Below are 26,023 nucleotides of genomic sequence, written 5' to 3'. Positions count from 1 at the left end.
ATATCTTAATATAAAATTCAAATTTTCTCAAGTCATAAAAAAATAAAACTTTATTTTACCGCATGATATAATTGGACACACAATATATAACAAGTGCCATGATTACGTTACATGACTTAACATCGACGTTTTCTCATTATGACGTTTACCGCCATAAGCCTGAAAATGTCATGGCTGGCCACATGTATCTGAAAGGGGTCTCCTTACATGTGCATTACTTTGGTGGATAGTACACAAAAAATATAGTCAGACCAGTTTAGTCTCGGGTGCATATTTTATCACATAGGCAATCATACTTCATCTTCGTATTTTGATATGTTCTAAATCTTGAAAGGTACATATATGTGACTTTTTATCCGTGAATTTCAATTTCTACATTGTTACTTTGGGTATTTTTCACTGCCCTTGTACAATTATTTATATATATATATTTGTTATTTTTCACAAAGATTTATACAAAGCAAAATTTATTATCATTCATCAAATCTTTTATATTTTTACGAAACTATCATAAAAAGAACAATGACTTAAAAAAATTTCTTGTTAAAATCTAGTATTGCTTACAACAAACGATCAAAGATCTCAAAGTGGCTTCGAGGTTCCTAGAAATATTTTTCCCTTTGTATGATTTTTTCAATTTTATATCTTTATTCAACAATTTCCTAAGCCTTATAAAATAGGGACATTAGCCATAGAAGTGGCTCTCATTTTCATTAAATAAATATTGATAGGGACGATAAGTGCTGCATTACTTTATATCTGTTTGCCAATCGACAAGAGGCTGTACTTGCGTTAAAATATTTATTAAAAGTAAATGTTTCTTTTTTGTTTGTTTTTTTTTCAAAAAGGGTTCAGAATCATGCCAAAACAGTATTTTTTTCACAAAAATTGCCATAGGTCATGTTTAAAAAGATTTTTTTTAACTTATAATCAAAAAGAACTATTTAAATTTTAATAAATATCGGAATATCATTCATAACAGATGGAATTATAATTTCAAATACGGGTGAGATCATCAACCTCCATTATGTCTATTTAGACACAAAATTGTACACAGGATGTATATTATTGCTGATAGTTTTATGGTTCAACAAATGTTACCTGTGCACACCTGGTACCTCTATAAAGAGGCCATGCATGGACCTGTATTATATAATTGTGTAATACGAATTTTAAATCGACAGGATGTCATTGGAATACCTTACTGAATGTGTTGCTCTGACACGACCTCAATCAATCAGTTATCTAGCCATGCCGATTATCAATTTTGGGAAGAACCGAAACATTTACAAAAAGATAACGTAAACAAATGTTAAAAAGAAAATATTTTTATCAGTGTTATAACAAAACAACCAAGATAGGATCACACTTAAAACTGTGAAAGCATCCAAATAAGTGACTGTTCTAAACTGATCCCGTATTAATTTGATATCATATAAAGCTCAGTGTAAAAAAACACCTTAATTTTTAATAAAACACATCATATATGAACAAAAAAGTTGAGATGTCTGATATTCTGACCTTAACATATAAAACCTGAGACTATAATGCTATATCATCATATTATTTCCCAGCTAAAACCTCTTCCTAACATTGCTCCTTATCAAGTATAAACAAAATAGCTGTTAGATATCATAATAAAAAAATCAGGGTATTCATCGTTTATTAACTTAAAATTTATTCTATGACTCCAGGGACTTTTGGGGTATAACAGTAGGGCTTTTATACCCTGTATTTGTAGCTCTTGTTTAGGTGTTCTTTGTTAATCTTTTATACCCTGTATTTGTAGCTCTCTTGTTTCGGTGTTCTATGTTAATCTTTTATACCCTGTATTTGTAGCTCTCTTAGTTAGCTGTTTGTGATGATTTATTTTGCATAAATCAATGTTCATATACCAAATTTGTACTTGAATCATTATTCCTTAACATACTCCTGCAGTGATGTATAACTGACTAGATAGGAAAGAACCTATTTGATGTAGTACATACTTGTACATCAGCTCTTTGCCCTAGGAGGCTATACCTTATCTATACACCAGTTCTAGAAGCAAAGGGGCTAAGAGACAACCTTGACAATTATACGTGACCATCAGACTTGGACATTCCTATGAGATTGAAATGTACAATCCAGTATAACCAAATAGTATATCAATGAGTTTGCTGCTGACAACAAGGTTATTTAAATTCTATTTTTTATGCCCCCGCCGGAGCGGTGGGGGCATTAAGTTTTACCCTTGTCCGTCTGTACGTACGTATGTCCGTACGTCCCAAAATTGGTTTCCGTTCTCTAACTTGAGTTTGCCTCAACCAAATGTTATGAAACGTATACACATTGCTTATTACCACAAAACACAGATCAAGTTTGAATTTTGGTGGCGTCACTTTAACCATTCTAGAGTTATGCCCCTTTATAAATGGAAAAATTGCTAAATTTTTAGTTTCCGTTCCCTTACTTAAGTTTGCCTCAACCAAATGTTATGAAACTTATACACAATGCCTATTACCACAAAACACAGATCAAGTTTGAATTTTGGTGGCGTCACTTTAACCGTTCTAGAGTTATGCCCCTTTATAAATGGAAAAAATTGCAAAATTTTTATTTTCTTCTAAATATCAAGTAATTTTTAAAATTGGAGTTATCTTCCTTTGTCCATGATTATAGTTGAATCAACTACAATCAATGCTTTATACAATGCAATGTTTAATTTTGACTTCCACTGATAAAACAGATCAAGTTGAATTTGGGTTGTGTCACTTTAACCATTATTGAGTTATGCCCCTTTATAAATCAAAAGATTGCAAAATTTTTAGTTTCCATTCTGTAACTTAAGTTTGCCCCAACCAAACATTATGAAACCTATACACAATATTCATTACCACAAAACTTAGATCAAGTACACATTTTTTGTTTCTGTTTTCTAACTTTAGTTTGCCTCAACCAAATGTTATGAAACTTATACACAATGCTTATTACTACATAATACAGATTAAGTACGAAATTTGGTGGCGACACTTTTACCATTCTTGAGTTATGTCCCTTTATAAACATAAAAATTGCTGAATTTTTCGTTTCCGTTCTCTAACTTTAGTTTGTCTCAACCAAATGTTATAAAACTTATACACAACCATTCTATAGTTATGCGTGTTTACAAATAGAAAAATTGCCTAATTTTTAGTTTCTGTTCTCTACTTAAATTAACCTCAACCAAATGTTATGAGACTTACACACAATGCTTATTACCACAAAACTCAGATCAAGTTCAAATTTGGGTAGCGTCACTTTTACTGTTCTTAGTTATGTCCCTTTATAACTATATGATATGCAAGAGGGGGCATCATCTGTGTCCACATTTATTTATTTTATTGATAAAATATAAAAAATAATTTGGCCCTTGGGAGTCAAGTATTCAGCAAAGGGAAATTTAGCTCCAGGCCCTGTCGATGACACTTGGTATAGATGGACCAAGACCCATGGACATGGACACTCTGTTAACCAACCGGAACAAGATAAGTTCCTATAAGGGGATGAAGCGTTGCTCCATCTCGTAGCAGGTGGCTACGATAAAAGGGGGTTAGATTGGCGTGGAGAGAGAAATAAATGTAGATGTATTACATTTAATGACTTGGGGGAAATGAGAAATTAGACCAGTGGTCAATTTCGAAAGGGTCCAAAAAGTCAGGTGTGAAACAGCTGAGTGACCCCCAAGGTAATAAATGGGAAAAATTGGGTTTTGAGGAATGAAGCCTTCAACTACACACTGAGGAATTCTATTAAACACAATTTTAAACTGTACATAGTTTAATGATATAACACACAACTGTAGTTCATGAAAATAAAATGTATAAGAGTAAATCTTAATGCTACCTATATTTATATATATATACATATATGGAGTTAACTAATAACTGTAAGAAAATTTAACTGTTACAAATTTGTTGCTGTGTGTTCTTAATAGAAGATTTATCTGTTCTAACATAGTGACAATAACTATCAGAACTCTATCTACCCAATTAAGTGATCTTCAGTATTAGCTTTACCAGCACTGGTTGCTGCCCCTATACGAATAGAATTTCCATTATATAGGGCTGCTTGGTATCCACAGGCTTCTAATAAAATTTTTAAATTTGTAATGAAATATTTTCTTTCTAAAGCTGAAAAATTTTCATTAATGAACAATGGATCTGAAAGTGCACATTTCCCTTTAACTGATCTTAATTGTAAGTAGTTCTTTAAATTTGTATAAGGGCATAGCATATTATTTAGCCTATGCAATTGTATGTCAATTCCTTTTCTAAAAAGATCTGTTTTAGACTGCTTTAGGTGAAGAATTGCAAAATCTTCATAAAATGTAACATCAGAAACACATAAATTATATTCTGAATCAAAATTAGATGCATTATCTACAGTAAATTCACCACAACGTAAAAAACCATGAAATGCTACAATACAAACAGTTTCAAGCATTAAGTCTATAAATTCTGAAAAAAAGCCTCTCTTCAGTTTAACACATATTTGCTTTAGTATGTCAGAAGTAATTGGAAATCTTGGCCTGACTGACTGTTTTTGTGAAAGTTTAACTGACTTTAGAAATAAAGAGAGTCGAACCATTGATTTGTGGTCTCTGTCTGATAATTGAAAGGGTGAGGGAATATCGTCCTTGATGCACATATATCTTTTACCACAACAGCTTAATAGTAGAATATTGTAATTTCAGAATTTAAAAACAATGACCAACGAAATAAATTAAAAGTTCTTCAGATATGGGAGGTAATTTATTCCCATTCAGGTTGACCCTATTTAAAAGTAAAAATGTTTTGAAATGGTTATATCCTGTCTCATAAACAGCTCTTGTCCTCATAGCTATACTGCATTAGACCATAGTTTGTTGACTGTGTTTGTTAAGACCACATTACTTCTGACACACATGGGCATATATGAGGGTTCTGCTCTGCCTGGGGAGCCAGTTTTCGAAAGCGAGTCATCTGAAAACGAGACAAAGCATAAGTTTCCTGATTTCTAAACATTTAGAGCGTCCCTTTCTGACAATAGCAACAGTAGCTTCATTATCACACCAAAATAATATCTTTTTACAGGGCCAGATTTGGCCCCATAACAATGTTGCTACTACAATAGGGTATAACTCAAGGAAAGCCATAGAAATTTTTTTAGTTAATAAATTAATAGGCCAATAAGAAGAGAACCATTTGCCTTGAAAACAACCCCTAAAGCCTATTGTAGAAGCAGCATCTGTATATAATTCATAGTCATAACTGGATGTAAAATAACAATCATGAAACATAGTGATGCCATTCCAGTTTGATAAAAATAACCAAAATTCTAAATCTACCTTACACTTTTTGGTTAAATGTACAAATTTATTTAAATGTTTAACAGTAGTTGACAAATTAATTAGGTAAGACAAAAAAGATCTGCCAAGTAAAATAACTCTTGTGGCAAAATTAAAATGTCCTAACAACTGTAATACTGTAGAAACATTATTTTTCGTGGGGTGAAAATTTCGTGGTTTTGTCTCTATATAAAATTTCATGGGGATTTAATTTCGTGGTTTCCATTAAATGGAAGTGATATTATATGTAGGTTAAATTTTCGTGGGGGTTTTAATTTCGTGGATATATTCTTTCCACGAAATAAACGAAATTAAATCCTCCACGAAAATTTCTGCTTTTACAGTAACTGTCTCTTGGTACAAGATGATTTTGACAACAATTTGGAAATAAACTCACATATTCTCTGTACTTTAATATTTGGAAATCTTGCTTCCATTTTGTTTGTATCTAAAATAATACCTAAGTACTCTAGACAAGTTACTGGTCCTTCAGTCTTGTGCTTGACTTTTGGAATATTTAAACGTTTAAAAATGGTCAGCATTATAGCCATGCTTCTTTCACCATCCTCACTAGGATGATCAATAGTAAGAAAATCATCGAGTAAATGTAAAATATTCTTAATCTTATAATTTTTCGCTGCAATATGGCAAATTGCCTGTGACACTGTGTCAAAAATTTTAGGACTAGACCGGCAGCCAAAAGTTTATCTTACATAATAATAATAAAAAGACTGCCATTTGAAAAAAAATAAAGGCCACTGGGATGGCAAGTAAGGACAAATTTTGAACGCATCGGATAAGTCATACTTGAATAATTCTTATAGCATCATCAATTTTAACATAAGACAAGGGACATTCTTCTTTATCAATCATATCATTAATACTTAGAAAACTGTCATTGTCATGTGGAGATGAAAGATCTAAAATCAAAACGTTTTTTCCCAGAGTATTTACCTTCAGCATCACCCAGTGGAATTACTCTATAATTTACAAAAGGTAAGGACTGAAAAGGTCCATGTACAAAGCCTTTTTGGCATTCTGTTTTAATTAACTCTGATACAACTGAAACCTGAGACCTAGCAGAAAAATTAGTTTTACAGTCTTTAGATTCTGAAATTTCTACTTGAACTAAACAATCAAAACCTTGTCTCAACCCTTTTACATAGATATAATACCAATTTTTTATCAGGATGTGATGATAACTAGTACTCTTCCTCCAATTTATCAACATTTATTGGTGTTGAAGCTTCACAAAAGAACTTTTCCTTGGATAGTCATCCTGAATTTGGTTTCTCCAGTTCCCCTTGGAGGACACTGAAGATGTTGAAGAATGAACAGGCATATTGCTATTGGATTTCCTACAGGTTGCGGCACCATGGCCTGTTGCGCGACATTTTGTACACTGATGGAGGAGATAACACACTTTCCTATAGCAACCTTTAGGATTAGTGAAATTATTGCACTATTCCCGACCTTCATGAAATACTCTTGAACGACCTTGCTTGTCTACGGATTGTAGGTTGCTAGAAGAATATGATCTTGAAGTGGAATTTTCAACCTGGACTGATGATTGCAATGGGCAGTATTGTGTAGCATGATCAATTAAATTACAGATTTTACACACATTTACTGAGGATCCTGCTATTATCAAAGAAAGGACGTCACGATCATGAAGGCTCCAATCGACCTTAACATGCCTTTCCCTCAGAAGCACTGCTGCCTTTGCTGTAAAAATTTTATGATAGTCATAAAATTTTGGGCCATAGTAATTATTAATGTTAATAATGTCAGCTTCATAGGCATCTTATTCATCCTGACGATCTGGGTAGGCACCACACATGATTCTTTTGAATTTTCCAAATGCTTGAATAAACTCTTGGATTGACAGATGCCTGTTTAATCTTGGGTCTGGTTTATTTGCTAAATTTACAAGCACCCCGTCTGCTATTATTGAATGATTTACAGGAGACTCAAGTTTACATCCTTACCCTCAATAATGTTTCTTTGTAATGATGGAGCCACAATATCCACATTTGAGTAAGCATTTGATCGGACTCCAGCTGTAGGACGAGTATCCAAGAGATGGTGCTGTTACCAGTGTTGGGCGGTTCTGTACGGATCTGTGCACGGCTAGTGGTGCGTCCTCCATGTTTCTGTTCTGTACCACTGCGCCAGATCTAATTTCTTTGCAGGATCATTTTCTGTAGTCTTTTGGTTGGCGATAAGGTTAACTGTCTGTTGGAGACCTGACGCGCACTGTGCTACAGACTGCGACACTATACTGAAAGATTGGATAATGGCAGCCATGTTGTTGCCACCAACGCTGCCGAACTGCACACTTCCGGTTGATTCATTGATTTCGCTCCGCAAACTACTTCTTTCATCAGCTGCGGGATTGCGCAATTCGTCTGTCACATTTGTGGTACTGTCTGAGGCACTCCCAGAGTGTTGCGTAATAGGATTCAACACGGCTTGTTCTTGTTCACTAAAATTCTCCTCGTTCTGGGCGGTATTACGGTGGCTATTTTGACGATCTTTATTTTCTATATAAAATTGTTTAAGAATAGATTTACAAACGTTTTTGGGTACAACAATCCCCAGCTGCTGCAGTTTTCCCCTAAACTGCTGTGATTGTCTGGATTATTTAAGTCCAAATGTCTGCTTGAATATGGGTGATTTCTTGAATAGAGTCTGAAAGCCATAATTATTAAAAGTTCAATATCTTTGAAACTTTACGAAAATGTTCTTTCAAATTGCTAAGTAAATGTGATTATTAAAATATAACAATTTAAAACACATAGTTTCTTTTAGTAAGATAAACGCAAAAGTCCAATACTGAAAGTTTCTTTTAGTTTGTACTCACATATATAAAGATAAACGCAAAAGTCCAATAACTGAATATTGCAATAACATACGAATATTAACAACTAGTTAATATTATACTTGAAAACGATATTTTGTAACTTTATGATAACTAATGTATGACTTTCACTGTCAGCAGCAAAACTAAAACTGAACAACTACCTAGAATCCTGGGGAATTTTGAGAAGGGTATGTATCACTTCTTCGCCTTATGACCAAATAAGGAGTGTTCATGAAGCTAGAGGCATGTCAGTAGCAAACATGTGCTACACACATGCAAGCTATGATGTGACATGAATAAACAACGCTTATACATAACATAAGCTTCTAATAATCATTTCTAAATAAGGGACTATTCTTTATATTTTTTTTCTTTTTTCTTTTTCTTTATACCAATGCACTTTATATAAAAGAGACATACTAATGAAAACTTCGTCGACAGTGAACTTGCTTTTCTTATAATTGACATTTTACTTCCTCATAAAATTTATAATTCTTTTATTATCAACGAGGTCTTATAAGGATTTGAAAACAATAGTTAGCAGAACTGCTAGGTTATTTTGTTATTAAAAAAGGACAATACCATCAAATTTCCTTCGAAACAAGATTTCTCTAAAGGGTCTTCACACACCAACTTGTGCTTGCTATAGATGAAACTGTTTGCTGTTAGCTTAAGTTTGCACAACCATGTCTGATACAATTCTGTCTTTTTTGTGGGATCTGGAAAACTATGTAGACTTTTGTCATAACCTTGTCAGTATGCTTGACAAGACATTTTAACACTGAATGACGACAACGGTAATCCCTGATTGTTTTGGTACTTTGTGGTTTATAGATATCACATGACTTTTTACATCAGGGATGCTGTCAAGATGGCGACATGTCGAGAACTGAAAGTTAATTTGAAAAATCAATTTTGATCTCTTTGCAAGGAGGATAAAACTTAAATATTTATGAATGTGATTTATTATACTTAAAGAACAAAATATCAATTTTTCATTTTTTGGTGGATTATCCCTTTAATAGAGTTATTAGTCCCCTATCGAAGAAGTCGAAGGGGAGTTTAGGTTTGCACTCCGTCCGTCTGTCCATCCGTCAGTCCGGCAAATCAGCTTTCCACAATTTTTTTCTTTGTTCTTGAAGATATTGATTTGATATTTGGTAAATAGTTTTATCATGACAAGTTATAGATCAAGTTCGAATTTTGTTCCGGTCTGATGATTTAGTCCAGAGTTATGGACCATATCTAATGTTAGAGTACTATGTTAAACCATATTTCTGTACAAAGGGAGATAACTCATTTTTTAAAAGACATTCTTTGTAAAATTATTTGAAGAATTTTTTGGCAGGTTTGTTTGTTATTTAGTATAAACTAATTTTCTGAATGCTATAGATATAAAAAAAAATTATGAAGAGAAATCCTTTAATTAGATAATAATCTATTTTTATTAATGTATATATTTCAATACATTACATTGTGTAGATAAAAGTTGTTGACATTTTATAGATAAGTTACAAATCTATATTAGTTTGTGACAAATGAAAGAAAAAATATTTGGAACTTTTAATTATATTTAATTATAATTTGAAAATAGATATACACTGTATTACATCATATCTAATTTTAGAAAACTATTAATCATATCTAATGTTTTTTTCACTCATATAATCAGTTTTCCACACTGTTTTTAGTCATGCTTGAAGATATTGATGATATTTACTTTTTGTTTACACCATGACAAGTTATAGAACAAGTTAGCATTTTGTTCCAGTAAAATGATATTTTACCCGTTAGGGGACTATGTATTGCCATGCAATACTCAGAATGCTTGTTCCCCTTTTATTACAGTGTTACTAAAAACTGGCCATTGTTGAAGATGTAGGTGAGCGACACAGGCTCTTTAGAGCCTCTAGTTTCGAATTTTGATGTAACTAGAACCAAAGTACAAGTGTGCAAAAAATTATAGAAATCGGGGGTATGCAATTTGATATCGTGTTACCTCAGCAAATAAATATTATCAGGTGATTGTTGGTGAATATTTTATTCCTATATCTTTTAAAGAGAGTAGTGTGAAATTAGAAAATATTTAACTTACACTAGCATTCTTGTTTTTTAGTTCTGTACTATTTATTAAGAATCTAATAAAATGCCAATAACAAGTAATTTCTATGTATTACAGGTATTAGTTGTGATTGATGCCAAGCCTAAAGATTTAGGATTACCTACAGAAGCTTACATTTCAGTAGAGGAAGTCCATGATGTAAGATGATGATTCATATAAAAAATTATGCTTCAATATTTAGGGCCAAAAAGAAATGTCAGATGTACCAATGTGTAAATTTACTTTATTAAGTTTATACTCAGCTGATTTATACTTTCACTGACTAAATAATTGTGTTTTAAAAATCCACTTTTTGTTTGGTTTAGTTGTTCCAAATTTCTTGAAGAAGTCTATTTTTTTAGCGCCTAAAAGGCCAAGTGAGCTTTTCTCATTACTAGGTGTCCTATTCCGTCGTCTGTTAATTTTTACAAAATTCTTCTCTGAAACTACTGTGCCAAATTTAACCAAACTTGGCCACAATCATCATTGGGATATCTAGTATAAAAAATGTGTCTGATGACCCCGCCAGACACCAAGATGGCCGACATGGCTAAAAATAGAACAAAGGGGTAAAATGCAAGTTTTGCCTATTTTGAAAACCGCTATATATAGAGAGAATCTGACAAGGGTAAATTATAATAGATATACAGAAACTTTAAATAGCAAAAATGATCAATAAGACAAGATGTACAAAAAAGTCAACATGGCCGAAATTTTCATTCGACTCTTCATTAGAGTTATTGCCCTATAATGACGATTTTTACGATTTTTATACGACCGCAAAAAAATTTTTGTGGTCGTATATTGGTATGACGTTGGCGTCGTCGTCGTCCGAAGACACATTAGTTTTCGCGCTCTAACTTTAGTTTAAGTGAATGGATCTCAATGAAATTTTACCATAAGGTTCAATACCACAAAAGGAAGGTGGGGATTGATTTTGGGGGTTATGGTACCAACAGTTAAGGAAAAAGGGGCCAAAAATAAGCATTTTTGTAACTTCCAGACATAACTTGTGTGTTAGTGTATGGATCTCTCTGACATTGTACCACAAGGTTCCATATCACAAAGGGAATGCTGGGATTGATTTTGAGGGTAATTGCCTCCAAATTTTAGGAATTAGGGGCCAAAAAGGGGCAAAAAACAAGCATTTTTCTAGTTTCATGACAATAACTTGTGTGTAAGTGTATGGATCTCTCTGACATTGTATCACAAGGTTCCATATCACAAAGGGAATGCTGGGATTGATTTTGGGGGTAATTGCCTCCAAATTTTAGGAATTAGGGGCCAAAAAGGGGCAAAAAACAAGCATTTTTCTAGTTTCATGACAATAACTTGTGTGTAAGTGTATGGATCTTTATGAAATTGTACTACAAGGTTCCATATCACAAAGGGAAAGCTGGAATTGAGTTTGGGGGTAATTACCCAAAAAGTTTAGGAATAAGGGGCCAAAAAGGGGCCAAAATAAGCATTTTTCTAGTTTCCAGACAATAACTTGTGTTCAAGTATATGGATCTCTCTGAAATTGTACTGCAAGGTACCATACCACAAAGGGACGGCTGGGATTGATTTTTGGGGTTATTCCCTCAAAATTTTAGTAATTAGGGGCCATAAAAGGGCAAAAAAACAAGCATTTTTCTAGTTTCAGGACAATAACTTGTGTGTAAGTGTATGGATCTTTATGAAATTGTACTGCAAGGTTCCATATCATAAAGGGAAAGCTGGGTTTGAGTTTGGGGGTACCGGTAATTGCCCTAAACATTTTTTCTAGGAATTTGGGGCCAAAAAGGGGCCAAAAAACAAGCATTTTTCTAGTTTCCAGACAATAACTTGTGTTCAAGTGTATGGATCTCTCTGAAATTGTACTGCAAGGTACCATACCACAAGGGGAAAGCTGGGATTGAGTTTGGCGGTGATGAATCATAAGGGGGTTCAAAAATTTGGGGCGGGGGGATTTTTTTTTCCTTTATTTTCTTTAAAATTTTCCATTTTAAATTGGTTATTTCTGATTTATATATAAAAGCAAATAATAATGATATGGTTTGAATAGGTAAATTAAAAATTTTTAAGTTCTTAGACCACTTTCATTCTGTGTCAGAAACCTATGCTGTGTCAAATATTTAATTACAATCCAAATTCAGTGCTGTATCAAGCTTGAATGTTGTGTCTAACTTGCCCCAACTGTTCAGGGTTTGACCTCTGCGGTCGTATCAAGCTGCGCCCCAGCGGAGCATTTTATTTGCGTTTTTGCCTAATATCTTAAAAACTATATTAGATACACAGAAACTTTAAAAAGCAAAAATGACCAGAAAGACAAGATCTAAAAATAAGTCAAATGTCTGAAATTGTTAGTTGACTTTTTATTGAAGTTATTGCCCTTTAATGAAGATTTTTCCCTTTTTTGCCTTATATCTTGAAAACTGTAATCGATATATAGAAACTTTAAACAGCACAAATGATCAGCAAGACAAGATCCACAAATGAGCCATAATGGCCGAAAACTAAAGTCAACTCGTTATTGGAGTTATCGCCCTCTAATGTAATTAGATTTGTGGATTTTTTTGCATTTTTAACCAGATTTCGAAGGAAAAATCGGTTATTGATTTGGGGATGTACGGCAGTCGGGCGGGAAGCTGCCAAACAGTGTCCGTTCATTAACATGAAAACGCTTTGACGAAATCTTTTCAAATTTAGATATGTTGTTTCCTGTGACTAAATGAAGGTCAAGTTCAACAGAATAGCTGTTCTCGTTGTTGAGTTGTAGACCTTTCAGTAGCAAAAGTGATACTTATTATTTGATTTATTTATTTTGAGTTATTTCCCTTTGAACAGAAATGGTGTAATTAATAAGTATATGGACAGATAGTCTATCAATGATTGTATCTGTTTGATTCATGCAATAATTTCCACCTTTTATCAAGATAACAAACATGTGGTAATTATCAACTAACAAAATTATAATTGGAATGACAGTTTTATTTGAAAATTTAATGTTTCCTAAGTGTTGTTGATGATAAACTCTGTAGGACGGTATAAATATAGTTTAAAATTTACTGCTCATTATTATAAATTTTGAAATTAATTACAGATAAGTTTTATCATGTTTATAGATTATTATTAATTATTATTATAGTATTAATGATGAATGATATTTTGGAAATTTGTTTTTTCTTTTTTTATTTGGTAAATGTTTTGAAGAATTTTGTGGTAGGCTTGTTTGTTATTCTGTATGAACTAATTTTCTGAATGCTATATATATATATACATTTTTTATGGAGCAAACTCCTTTAGAAACTAAAACTTGTATTGTTTATTAATAAACATGTATTTAGATTTTTGATTTTGATCCCAGTTTTCAAGTTGGTCCTAATCGGGGGCCCAAAATTAAACTGTTTGATTTCAACAAAAATTGAATTTATGGGGTTCTTTGAAATGCTGAATCTAAACTTTTTAGCTCACCTTTCCTAAAAGGAAATGTGAGCTTTTGCCATCACTTGGCGTCTGTCGTCATCTGTCGTCCGTCCGCCCGCCCGGTGTAAACTATTTCAAAGATCTTCTCTGAAACTCCTGAACCAATTTCAACCAAACTGGTATCTAGTATAAAGTTTGTGTTTTATTTTCTGTTTCGTCAAAAAACATGGCCGCCATGGATAAAAATAAAACATAGGGGTAAAATGCAGTTTTTGGCTTATATCTCAAAAACTAAAGCATTTAGAGCAAATCTGACACGGGGGTAAAAGTGTTTATTAGGTCAAGAACTACCTTCTCTGAAATTTTCAGACGTAATTAAACATTAGAAATACAGGTATTCAGAAACAAGAAAATCTTATATAAATCTGTCTCCATTAAAGGTGTTCAATTTCTCCTACAAATGACTAACTCAATATTGTAATACAGCGCCTTATCTCTTCATAATTTAAATAAAAAGTTTAGACTAGGGAGAGATGATGTTAACAATAATTTGGTTTGGCTTAGCACTTCTGTTTATAATTAAAAGTATATAAAAAAAAAAAAATCGGCAATACAAGATCTATAAAAATGTTAATATCCAAGATAGCATTTGATATCTTGTTAGGAGTCTTTTTCCGTTGGTGACTAGTTTTAGTGTTTTTGCCTATTATATCAAAATCTATGATAGATAGACAGAAATTGTAAACAATAAAAATTATCAGAAATGCCAAACGGCCGAAACAATTGAATGACATCTAAAGGAGTTGTCGCCTTAAACGAAGACTATAAACTCAAATAGTCTTAAAGGCAATGTGAGCTTTTGTCATCACTTGGTGTCCGTTGTTGTCTGTCGGTCGTCGTTTGCGTAAGCTTTTTCAAAGATCTATAAAACCAAATTAAACAAGATTTGCAATTGTGAGCAATAGCGGATGACACCCTCGTCCGCCAATTGCCACTAAACTGTAGACATTTTGAAAATTCTAAACAGTGAACACACACATATATACATTACAAAACGTCTGTCTGTAAATTTTCTTGTAAACTATTTCAAACATCTTTTCCTCTGAAACTGCTGAATCAATTCCAACCAAATTTAAGCTGAATGATCCTTAGGGTATCTAGTATAAAGTTTGTGTTTTATTTTCTGTTTCATCAAAAAACATGGCCACCATGGTTAAAAATAGAACATAGGGGTAAAATGCAGTTTTTGGCTTGTATCTCAAAAACTAAAGCATTTAGAGCAAATCTGACATGGGGTAAAAATGTTCATTAGGTAAAGTTCTATCAGCCCCAAATTTTCAGATGAATCTAACAACCCATTTGCTGCCACTAAATTGGTAATTTTAAGGAAATTTTGCAGTTTTTAACCGGATTTTCGAAGTAAAATATTGGTTATTGATTTGGGGATGTACGGCAGGCGGGAGGCTGCCAAACAGTGTCCGTTCATTTACATGAAAACGCTTTGAAGAAATTTAGATATGTTGTTTCCTGTGACTAAATGAAGGTCAAGTTCAATTTTCATGATTTTAGCTTTTCTCGTTGTTCAGTTATAGCCATTTCCCAAGAATTCAATTTTTGATGAATTAATCCATTTCTGTACAAAGAGAAATAACTCATTTTTTAAAAGATTTTTAAAAGACATTGTATAAATGATAAATGACATTTTGGATTTTTTTTTCTTTTTTTTTTGGTAAATTGTTTGAAGAATTTTGTGGTTGGTTTGTTTGTTATTCTGTATAAACTAATTTTCTGAATGCTATATATATATTTTTTATGAAGTGAACTCCTTTAATTAGATAATAATCTATTTTTATTATAGGATATATTTCATTACATTTAAAGTGGTTGACATTGATCATAGATAAGTTAGTTTGTGACAAATGAAAGAAAAATATTTGGAACTATTAATTATATTTGAATATAATTTGAAAATAGATATACATTGTGTTACATCATATCTAATTTTAGAGAACTATTTATCATATCTAATGTTAGAGTTCTATGTTAAACCATATTTCTGTTCAAAGGGAAATAACTCAAACTTATTCCATGAGCACATGATAACATCCAAATTTCTTTATAACTGTTTTTTTAAGTGATGTGTGTTATGAAGGTAGATGTCACAGTTGTTATGTGGTATTTTATTTTTGTTGTGTGTGTTAATGTTTAATTTTTACATGATCCTGTTTGGAGTTCAGATTTGCAAATATTATTTTCATTATTAATTAGATAATAATCTATTTTAAATATTCAATCACAATCCAAATTCAGAGCTGTTTTAAGCTTAAGAGCCAGTCTGCCTAAGAATCAGGCAGTGGTGAAAACATGACAAATAAAAACCCACTCAAGTTTACATTGATTTCAGTTCATAATAGGTAGTAATGCACGAAAATTACTTTCTTTTGCGTTTCCTGTTCTGTTAATAGAAGATACAATTTGGTTGAAATGCACTATAAATTAACATTAAGGGGAGATAACTCCGTAATTTGCTATCATTACAACCAAAACTTATCTTGAGTTTTTTGAATTACCAGACACACAGAAACAAAAGACATACTATTTCTGGCTTAGGATGATGGTTTCTTCAAAATAGCATTGTAAGGTTGGCGGGTTTTTTATGACCATGTTTTGTTTTTTATTTGAATCGCCTGATCCTTACAAAGACTGGCACTCAAATGTTGTGTCTATACTTGCTCAACTGTTCAGGGTTCAACCTCTGCAGGAAAATCCGGTTTGCTGTCACTCGACAGCCTCTGGTTGATTATTATCTTGAATATTATTATAGATAAAGATAAACTGTAAACAGCAAAAATGTTCAGTAAAGTAAGATCTACAAATAAGTTTTGTTTGTCCATAATTATCAATTGACCCCTTAAGGTGTTATTGTCCTTTAAAGACCATTTTTCACAATTTGTTCATCTAGTTTGCTTACTTTAAAAAAATCTTCTCCTTTGAAACTGCTGAATCAATTTCAGCCAAACTTGGGCTGATTGAGTTTCAAAGTATATAGTATACATTTTGTATTTTATTTCCTTGTACGTCAAGAAACATAGCCACTATGGCTAAAATGGAACATAGGGGTAAAATGCATTTTTAGCTCACCTGACCTGAAAGGTCAAGTGAGCTTTTCTCATCACTTTGCGTCCGTCGTCCGTAAACTTTTACAAAAATCTTCTCCTCTGAAACTACTGGGCCAAATGCACCCAAACTTAAACACAATCATCATTCAAGTATTTAGTTTAAAAAATGTGTCCGATGACCCCGCCAACCAACCAAGATGGCCGCCATGGCTAAAAATAGAACATAGGGGTAAAATGAAGATTTTGGCTTATATCTCTGAAACCAAAGCATTTAGAGTAAATCTGACATAGGGTAAGATCTATCTCCCTGGAAATTTTCAGACAAATCTGACAACCTGTTGTTGGGTTGCTGCCCCTGAATTGTTAATTTTAAGGAAATTTTGCAGTTTTTATACGACCGAAAAAAAAATTTTGTGGTCGTATATTGGTATGACGTCGTCGTCGTCGTCGGCGGCGGCGTCGTCTGGCGTCGTTTCGGCGGCGTCCGAAGACACATTGGTTTTCGCACTCTAACTTTAGTTTAAGTTAATGGATCTCTATGAAATTTTACCACAAGGTTAAATACCACAAAAGGAAGGTTGGGATTGGTTTTGGGGGTTATGGTACCAACAGTAAAGGAATTAGGGGCCAAAAAGGGGCCAAAAATAAGCATTTTTGTAACTTCCAGACATAACTTGTGTGTTTGTGTATGGATCTCTCTGACATTGTACCACAAGGTTCCATATCACAAAAGGAATGCTGGGATTGATTTTGGGGGTAATTGCCTCAAAATTTTAGGAATTGGGGGCCAAAAAAGGGGCAAAAAACAAGCATTTTTCTAGTTTCAGGACCATAACTTGTGTGTAAGTGTATGGATCTTTCTGAAATTGTACTACAAGGTTCCATATCACAAATGAAAAGCTGGGTTTGAGTTTGGGGGTAATTGCCATAAACGTTCAGGAATTTGGGACCAAAAAGGGGCCAAAAAACACATTTTTTTAGTTTCCAGACAATAACTTGTGTTCAAGTGTATGGATCTCTCTGAAATTGAACTGCAAGGTACCATACCACAAAGGGAAGGCTGGGATTGAGTTTGGGGGTGATGAATCATAAGGGGGTTCAAAAAAGTTGGGGGGGGGGGATTTTTTTTTTTTTTTCATTTTTTTTCTTTTTTCCTTTTTTTTTCTTTTAAAATTTTCGATTTTAAGTTGGTTATTTCTGATTTATATTTAAAAGCAAATAATAATGATATGGTAGGAGATACACACCAAACAGGATGTGTAAATTATTATATAATAAGTATTGTGCAATAGCAAGAAATTTTCAATTGCACAGTATTGCACAATAGCAAGAAATCTTCAATTGCACAGTATTGCACAATAGCAAGAAATCTTCAATTGCACAGTATTGCGCAATAGCAAGAAATCTTCAATTGCACAGTATTGCGCAATAGCAAGAAATATCCAATAGCACAATATTGCGGAGCATTTTATTGGTTATTATCTTGAATATTATTATGGATAGAGATAAACTGTAAACAGCAATAATGTTCTGCAAAGTAAGATCTACAAATAAGTTGTCATGACCAAAATTGTCAGTCGACCTCTTTAGGAGTTATTGCCCTTAATAGTCAATTTTTAACAATTTTTTGTAAATTTTTGTAATCTCTTACAAAAATCTTCTTCTCTGAAACTATTGAGACAAATTTAACCATACTTGGCCATAATCATTATTAGGGTATCTAGTTTAAAAAATTTGTCCGATGACCCCGCCTTCCAACCATCATGGCCGACTTGGTTAAAAATAGAACATAGGGGTAAAATGCAGTTTTTGGTTTATATCTCTGAAACTAAAGCTTTTAGAGCAAATCTGACAGGTGGCAAAAATGTTCATCAGATTTAGATTTATCTGCCCTGAAATTTTCAGACGAATCCGACAACCTGTTGTTGGGTTGCTGCCCCTGAGTTAGTAATTTTACAAAAATTTTGCAGTTTTTTGTTATTATCTTAGATATCATTATAATATCTAATATCTAATACTATTAATTATGATTTTAACCTTATTTTACATGATTTCCAAAGCATCAGTAAATACAGGTGAGCGACACAGGCTCTTGAGAGCCTCTAGTTTTACTTTTGAAGAAAATATGACAGATACAAAGAACATTTAAATGGCATTTTTAAGCCACTCATTAAAATATATTGAAAAGCAAAAATAATCATTGATGAAAGATTTAAGCAAAAAATTACAGGTGAGCGATTCAGGCTCTTGAGAGCCTCTTGTTTTCTAATTTTTGCATTTTTGCCTATTATCTCAAAATTATGATAGATAGATGGAAACTTCAAACATCAAAAATGATCAGGAAAACAAGATCTACAAGGAAGCCATCATGGATGAAATCTTAAGTCAACTCATTATTGGAGTTATTGCCCTTTACTGATAATTTTTACCATTTTTGTGTAAATAGATAAATTGAACCTTTAAAAAGAAGAAAAATGATCAGCAGGATAAGATCTATAAATATGTCAATATGACTGAAATTGTCAGTCAGCTCTTAAATAGAGTTATTCCCCTATAAATTATAATGATGATTTTTACTAAAAAGTGGCCATTGTTCAAGATGCAGGTGAGGAACACATGCTCTTTAGAGCATCTAGTTGTGGAGAGTATTTGGTCCCACCCCCTCAGTCATGGTCTATTGACTATAAAACTTTTGCTTTAAAGTAATGTGTAGCTGTTGTCCTGCAGTCTACTGTTCAGACTGTTGCAATGTATTGTAAATGTGGAAGGTAACAATTGTTTAAAATATAGAAATCTTATATTATATTGCTATTGTAATGTTGTTAATGACTTTCATGTATCACAGAAATCATTTGATGGCTGTTTGTTTCACGCATGTGAATACTTTTAGGATGGAACTCCAACATCAAAAACATTTGACCATGTTCCAAGTGAAATAGGTGCTGAGGAAGCAGAAGAAGTTGGAGTAGAACATCTACTTAGGTATGTACCTATAAAAAAAAAGTATGCGTTTGTAACAAAAAAGGTAGAAATTGTTATTGCGAAAGAAATGAAACCTTTCCCAGAATCAGTTATAGATAATCTGTCCATTTAAAATTTTGCAAGTTGAGCAGTCCCATTGAATAAATACAATAGCTTTTGTTCTCCCTAAAGTTTATTCAATGGAAAGTTTAGATTTCTCCTTGAAAATCCATCATTCATTGATTAATTTAGCTGAACAAAAAATGTAACTCCTGGTTATGAAAATGCATATACCAATACTGATTAAAGGAATTAGGGGCCCAAAAACTAGGATTTTCTGGTTTCTGGACAATAACTTGAGTATAAGTCTATGGATTGCTATTAAATTGTACCACAATGTTCCATACCATAAAAGGAAGGTTTGGATTGATTTTGGGGGTTATGACCCTAACAGTTTAGGAAAAAGAGGCCAAAACAATACTTTTGTAATACTTAGTATAAATTGCTTATTTCTTGACCAATATCAATGGGGTTTAATTCAAAGTCTTGAATTCTTGGGGTTCTTTAATATGCTGAATCTAACTGTGTATTTAGAATTTAGATATTGGACCCTGTTTTTGAATTGGTCAATATTAAGGTCTAAAGGGTCCTAAATTAAACTTTGTTTGATTTCATTAAAAATTGAATTACTGGTGTTCTTTGATATGCAGAATCTAACTGTGTATTTTGATTTTTATACGACCACAGTCGTATATTGGTATGACGTTGGCATCGTCATTGTCGTCGTCGTCCGAAGACACATTGGTTTTCGCACCCTAACTTTAGTTTAAGTGAATGGATCTCTATGAAATTTTACCATAAGGTTAAATACCACAAAAGGAAGGTTGGGATTGATTTTGGGGGTTATTGTACCAACAGTTAAGGAATTAGGGGCCAAAAATAAGCATTTTCTAGTTTCCAGACAATAACTTGTGGAACGGTGTATGGATCTCTCTGAAATTATACCACAAGTTTCCATACCACAAAGGGATGGTTAGGATTTGCTTTGGGGGGTTATGGCTCAAACCCTTTAGGAATTAGGGGCAAAAAAGGGGGAAAAACAAGGTTGTCCTGGTTAATGGACGAATACTTTAGTATAAAACATAATTTAAAGCAGTGTAAGGGAGATAAATCAAATACATCATTTGAATTACCTCCCTTACACTGCTTTTAAATTATGTTTAAAGAAATGCATATTTCTAAAGGAAGACCAGTAAAAATATCTGCAAATGTTGCATCTTTTTTTTTTTACAAAAAAATCCATATGAAAGATTTGACACCATATTTTAAATTCTATTATAAAATATATTAAGTTAGCACTATGGTAAATTTAAATGGGTAATTATGGTTGCAAATTCCATTGGAAATTTGAATTGAGATTATGACCATATCTTGAGGGAAAGAATTTTTTTGGGGGAAAAAGGGAGGGGGGAAGCTAAAAAGAAATTGTGGGGGGTCAATTTTTTTTCATTTCAGATTTCAGAAATTAAAAAGAATTATTCTTCAAATATTATTTTTTTTTCAGATTTCAAATATTGAAAAATTTCAAGAAGTAATCTTTAATTGCACAGTATGGCGCATTAAATATGTAAAATCTATGACCACATTAATTTATTTGTTATGCCGAATCTGACCGTGTATTTAGATTTTTAATTTTGGGTCCAGTTTTCAAATTGGTCTACATTAAGGTCAAAAGGGTCCAAAATTAAACTTAGTTTGATTTTAACAAAAATTGAATATATGGGGTTCTTTGATATGCTTCATCTAAACATGTATTTAGATTTTTGATTTTGGGCCCAGTTTTCAAGTTGGTCCAAATTGGGGTCCAAAATTAAACTTTGTTTGATTTCAACAAAAATTGAATATATGGGGTTCTTTGATATGCTGAATCTAACCATGTATTTAGATTTTTTATTTGTAGGCCCCACTATCAAATGAGTTCATATTGAGGTCAAAAGGGTCCAAAATTAAACTTAGTTTGATTTTAACAAAAATTGAATTCTTGGGGTTCTTTGATATGCTGAATCTAAACATGTGTTTAGATTTTTGATTATGGTCACAGTTTTCAATTTGGTCCAAGTTGGGGTCCAAAATTAAACTTTGTTTGATTTCAACAAAAATTGAATATATGGGGTTCTTTGAAATGCTGAATCTAATCATGTATTTTGATTTTTGGTCCCTGTTATCAAATTGGTCCACATTGAGGTCAAAAGGGTCCAAAAACAAACTTTGTTTGATTTCATCAAAAATAGAATTCTTTTGATTCTTTGATATGCTGAATCTAACCATGTATTTAGATTTTGGATATCTGACCATAATAGGTAAATTAAAAAATTTTAATTTCTTAGACCACATTCATTCTGTGTCAGTAACCTATGCTGTGTCAAATATTTAATCACAATCCAAATTCAGAGCTGTGTCAAGCTTGAATGTTGTGTCCATACTTGCCCCAACTGTTCAGGGTTCGACCTCTGCAGTCGTATCAAGCTGCGCCCAGCGGAGCATTTTATTTATTTTGGGGCCTGTCTTCAAATTGGTCCTTATTAAGGTCCAAAGGGTCCAAAATTAGACTGTTTGATTTAAAAAAAATTGAATTCTTGGGTTTCTTTGTTGTGCTGAATCTAAGCGTGTATTTAGATTTTTGATTTTGGGCACAGTATTCAAGTTGGTCCAAATTGTGGTCCAAAATTAAGCTTTTTTTTTATTTCATCAAAAATTGAATTATTGGTGTTCTTTGATATGTCCAATCTAACTGTATTTAGATTTTTATACGACCACAAAAAATTTATAATGCTATCATGTCGTCGTCATCCGAAGACACATTTGGTTTCGGGACAATTACTTGTGTTCAAGTGAATGGATCTCTATGAAATTTTACCAGAAGGTTCAATACCACAAAAGGAAGGTTGGGATTGATTTTGGGGGTTATGGTACAAACAGTTTAGGAATTAGGGACCAAAAAGGGGCCAAAAACAAGCATTTTTGTAGTTTCCGGACAATAACTTGTGTGTAAGTGTATGGATCTCTCAGAAATTGTACCACAAGGTTCCATATCACAAAGGGAAGGCTGGGATTGAGTCTGGGGGTAAAGGCCCAAACGTTCAGGAATTAGGGACAAAAAAGGGGAAAAAAACAAGCATTTTTCTAGTTTCCAGACAATAACTTGTGTTCAAGTTTATGAAACTCTCTGACATTGTACATTTTTCCATTTTTTTTTGGGGGGGGGGGGGGGGGGGATTATTTTTCATAATTTTTGGGGGGTTTTTTTCCCCAAAAAATTTTCCATTTTTACATTGATTATTTCTGATTTATATATAAAAGCAACAAATACTGATATGGCAGGAAATACACACCAAACAGGGTGTGTAAATTATTATATATAACAGATTAACTAAGTATTGTGCAACAGCACAGTATTGCGCAATAGCAAGAAATCTTCAATTGAAAATAAATACAAATCTTTTAACCAATTTCAATGGGATTAATTTAAAGTCATTAATTTTTGGGGGTTCTAACCCTGTATTACTAATTTGGATATTGGGCCCCATTTTTAAATTGGTCTACATTGAGGTCCAAAGGGTCCAAAATTAAACTTTTTTTGATTTCATCAAAAACTGAATTATTGCGGCTCTATGATATGTTGAATCTTATTGTGCATTTAGATTTTTTATTTTGGGCCCTGTTTTCAAATTAGTCCATATTAAGGTTTGAAGGGTTCAAAATTAAACTTTGTTTGATTTCAACTTAAATTAAATTTTTGGTGTTTTTTTATATGCTGAATATCACCATGTTGTTAGATTTTGGATATCAGACCATACTAGGTAAATTAAATGTCCCATTTCAAATTTTTAAGATCTTTGACCACATTTATTTTGTGTCAGAAACCTATATTATGTAAAAAATTTGATCACAATCCAAATTCAGACAGTATCAAGCTTGAATATTGTGTCCAAACTTGCCCCAACTGTTCAGGGTTCAACCTCTGTGGTCGTATCAGGCTGCGCTTGGCGAAGCATTTAATTTTCATTATTTTGTCAATTTTTTTAAGAACTTTATGGTAAGTTAGTTTGCTATTCTGTATAAATTGATTTGCAGAATGCGATATATAAAAAAAATAATTTTATGAAGCCAACTCCTTTAAAAGTTTAGCTAATTTTTGTCCATCAATGAATAAATACATTGAATTCTTGATGTACTTGGAAATGCTGAATCTAACCGTGTATTTAGATTTTGGATATTGGACCATAATAGGTAAAAGTCCAATTTCACATTTTTCAGTTCTTTGACCACATTCATTCTGTGTCAGAAACCTATGCTGTGTCAAATATTTAATCACAATCCAAATTCAGAGCTGTATCAACCTTGAATGTAGTGTCCATACTTGCCCCAACTATTCAGGGTTTGGCCTCTGCGGTTGTATCCAGCTGCGCTCAGCAGAGCATTTTATTGTTCTTGTAAATTAAATAACAGTGATCTAAAACCGTCAATTTGTGTATTTATCCAAAAATGTATGAGAAGGACATTCTCACCAAAACCAAAATCATGTTGTAAGCAGAGTTATGTATTGTCTTTTTATATGCATTATTTCGTGTTGATAGTGAAGTCCTTCGATGCAAAGTTTTACACAAAATATGTTAAATATTCAGTTTTGTATCAAAATGCCTGCAACATCAACATATATCATCGAATTACATTTTCAATTGTTGGAAATTTTTTGAGGAATATGATAAAGAATTTGAATTCTAGTAGGATTTGACAACTTTTGCATTTTGACTTTATGAGTGAAACAAATACCAGACAATTGGCCTTACCTCTTTCTTTATAAATCTCAATTTAGATTTTCATGAGGAATCTTAAAAATAATTTTGAAGGAATTTGACGTAAAATTGCACCTCAACGGTGAAATGAATCGGAATTCTGAAACCACCTTTGTTGCCATTGTACATTATATACACTGGAAATACAGGTTATTTCATGACACAAAACCTTACAAGCATTTGACAAAAAAGGAAAACAATGGTGCTTGTTTGCTATTTTGGCGTTATCTTGAAATACTTTTTATACGCCTGTTTACGGGACGTATTATGGTATACCGCTGACCGTCTGTCCGTCCGTACGTCATCAACATGTCGGACATTAATTCAAAAATGCTTTAAACAATATGCATGAAACTTTGGTGAGCTCCCTTTCGTTTTTAATAAATTTCAGATTTACCATTTTCGAGTTTTGGGGTTTTATTCATTAAAAAAGGGGGGATTTTCCAGTTTTTGGACAATAACTCAAAAACAATTTCACCAATTTGCATGAAACTTTTGTGAATTGTTCATATCAATTGACGTGAGCTCCCTTTCATTTTATAAATTTCAGAATATATATTTATGGAGTTTTATTCATTACAAAAAGGGGGATTTTCCAGTTTTCGGACAATAACTCAAAAATGCTTTCAGCATTTTTTATGAGACTTTGGTAAATTGTTTATATCTATTTTTGTAAGCTCCCTTTTGATTTTTATAAATTTTTGATTTTACATTTCAGAGTTATAAGATTTTATTTGTTTATAGTCTGACAACAGATTTACTAAGTATTGCCCAACAGCACAGTGTATTGCACAACAGCAAGAAATCTTTCGTATAACCAATTTCAAGTTCTTTGACTACATTTATTCAGAAACCTATAATATATCAAATATCTAATTACAATCCAAATTCAGACCGGTATCAAGTTTGAATATTGTGTCCATTTTTGCCCAAACTGTTCAGGGTTGGACCTCTGCGGGTGTATCCAAATTTGCACATAATGTTTGTAAATGCATAAGATCAAGAAACATAATGGATTACACCAGATTTTTGGGCCCTTTTCACGAAAAACAAAGAAAACTGGTGATTTTTTGCAGTTTTCCAACCATATTTCCTTTTTCATGTTTTTGGAAACATTGTGCGCAGCCAGGAAACAACAAAATATTATAGAGAAGCTTTAGTACCTATAGCTATTTACATAATCTCACCAAATATAAAGTTGTTTCTTGGGTGGGCACATATTTTTCCGATCTAAATCATACACAAAAAATGATACAAAACAAGTAAAATCAAGAAATTTTGCAAAATATACAAATTTTGATATGGTTTGTTGCCATGGTTACTTGTTTTAATGTGAAAATATTCTAATCACCTTGTACCGTAGTATTG

General features: G+C 32.6%; 1 protein-coding gene and 1 long non-coding RNA gene across 2 annotated transcripts in view; both read left to right on the top strand.

Annotated features, from left to right (window-relative positions):
- LOC127701332 (26S proteasome non-ATPase regulatory subunit 7-like) overlaps positions 1-26,023 on the top strand; it is a 102,719-nt gene that overhangs the window by 61,410 nt on the left and 15,286 nt on the right. The window contains exons 4-5 of the mRNA XM_052205223.1: positions 10,390-10,470; positions 19,729-19,820. Coding sequence (XP_052061183.1) covers positions 10,390-10,470; positions 19,729-19,820 — 173 coding nt within the window. The remainder of the gene's footprint in view (positions 1-10,389; positions 10,471-19,728; positions 19,821-26,023) is intronic.
- Positions 10,481-13,568, top strand: LOC127701372 (uncharacterized). The gene is made up of 2 exons (XR_007981984.1): positions 10,481-11,363; positions 11,525-13,568. It is a non-coding gene; the product is annotated as an uncharacterized LOC127701372 (long non-coding RNA).

This window comes from Mytilus californianus, unplaced genomic scaffold, assembly GCF_021869535.1.
Source record: "Mytilus californianus isolate M0D057914Y unplaced genomic scaffold, xbMytCali1.0.p SCAF_5, whole genome shotgun sequence".
Taxonomy (NCBI): domain Eukaryota; kingdom Metazoa; phylum Mollusca; class Bivalvia; order Mytilida; family Mytilidae; genus Mytilus; species Mytilus californianus.
The sequence above is the reverse complement of the archived record's forward strand: the minus strand, read 5'-3'. Positions and strand labels throughout refer to the sequence as shown.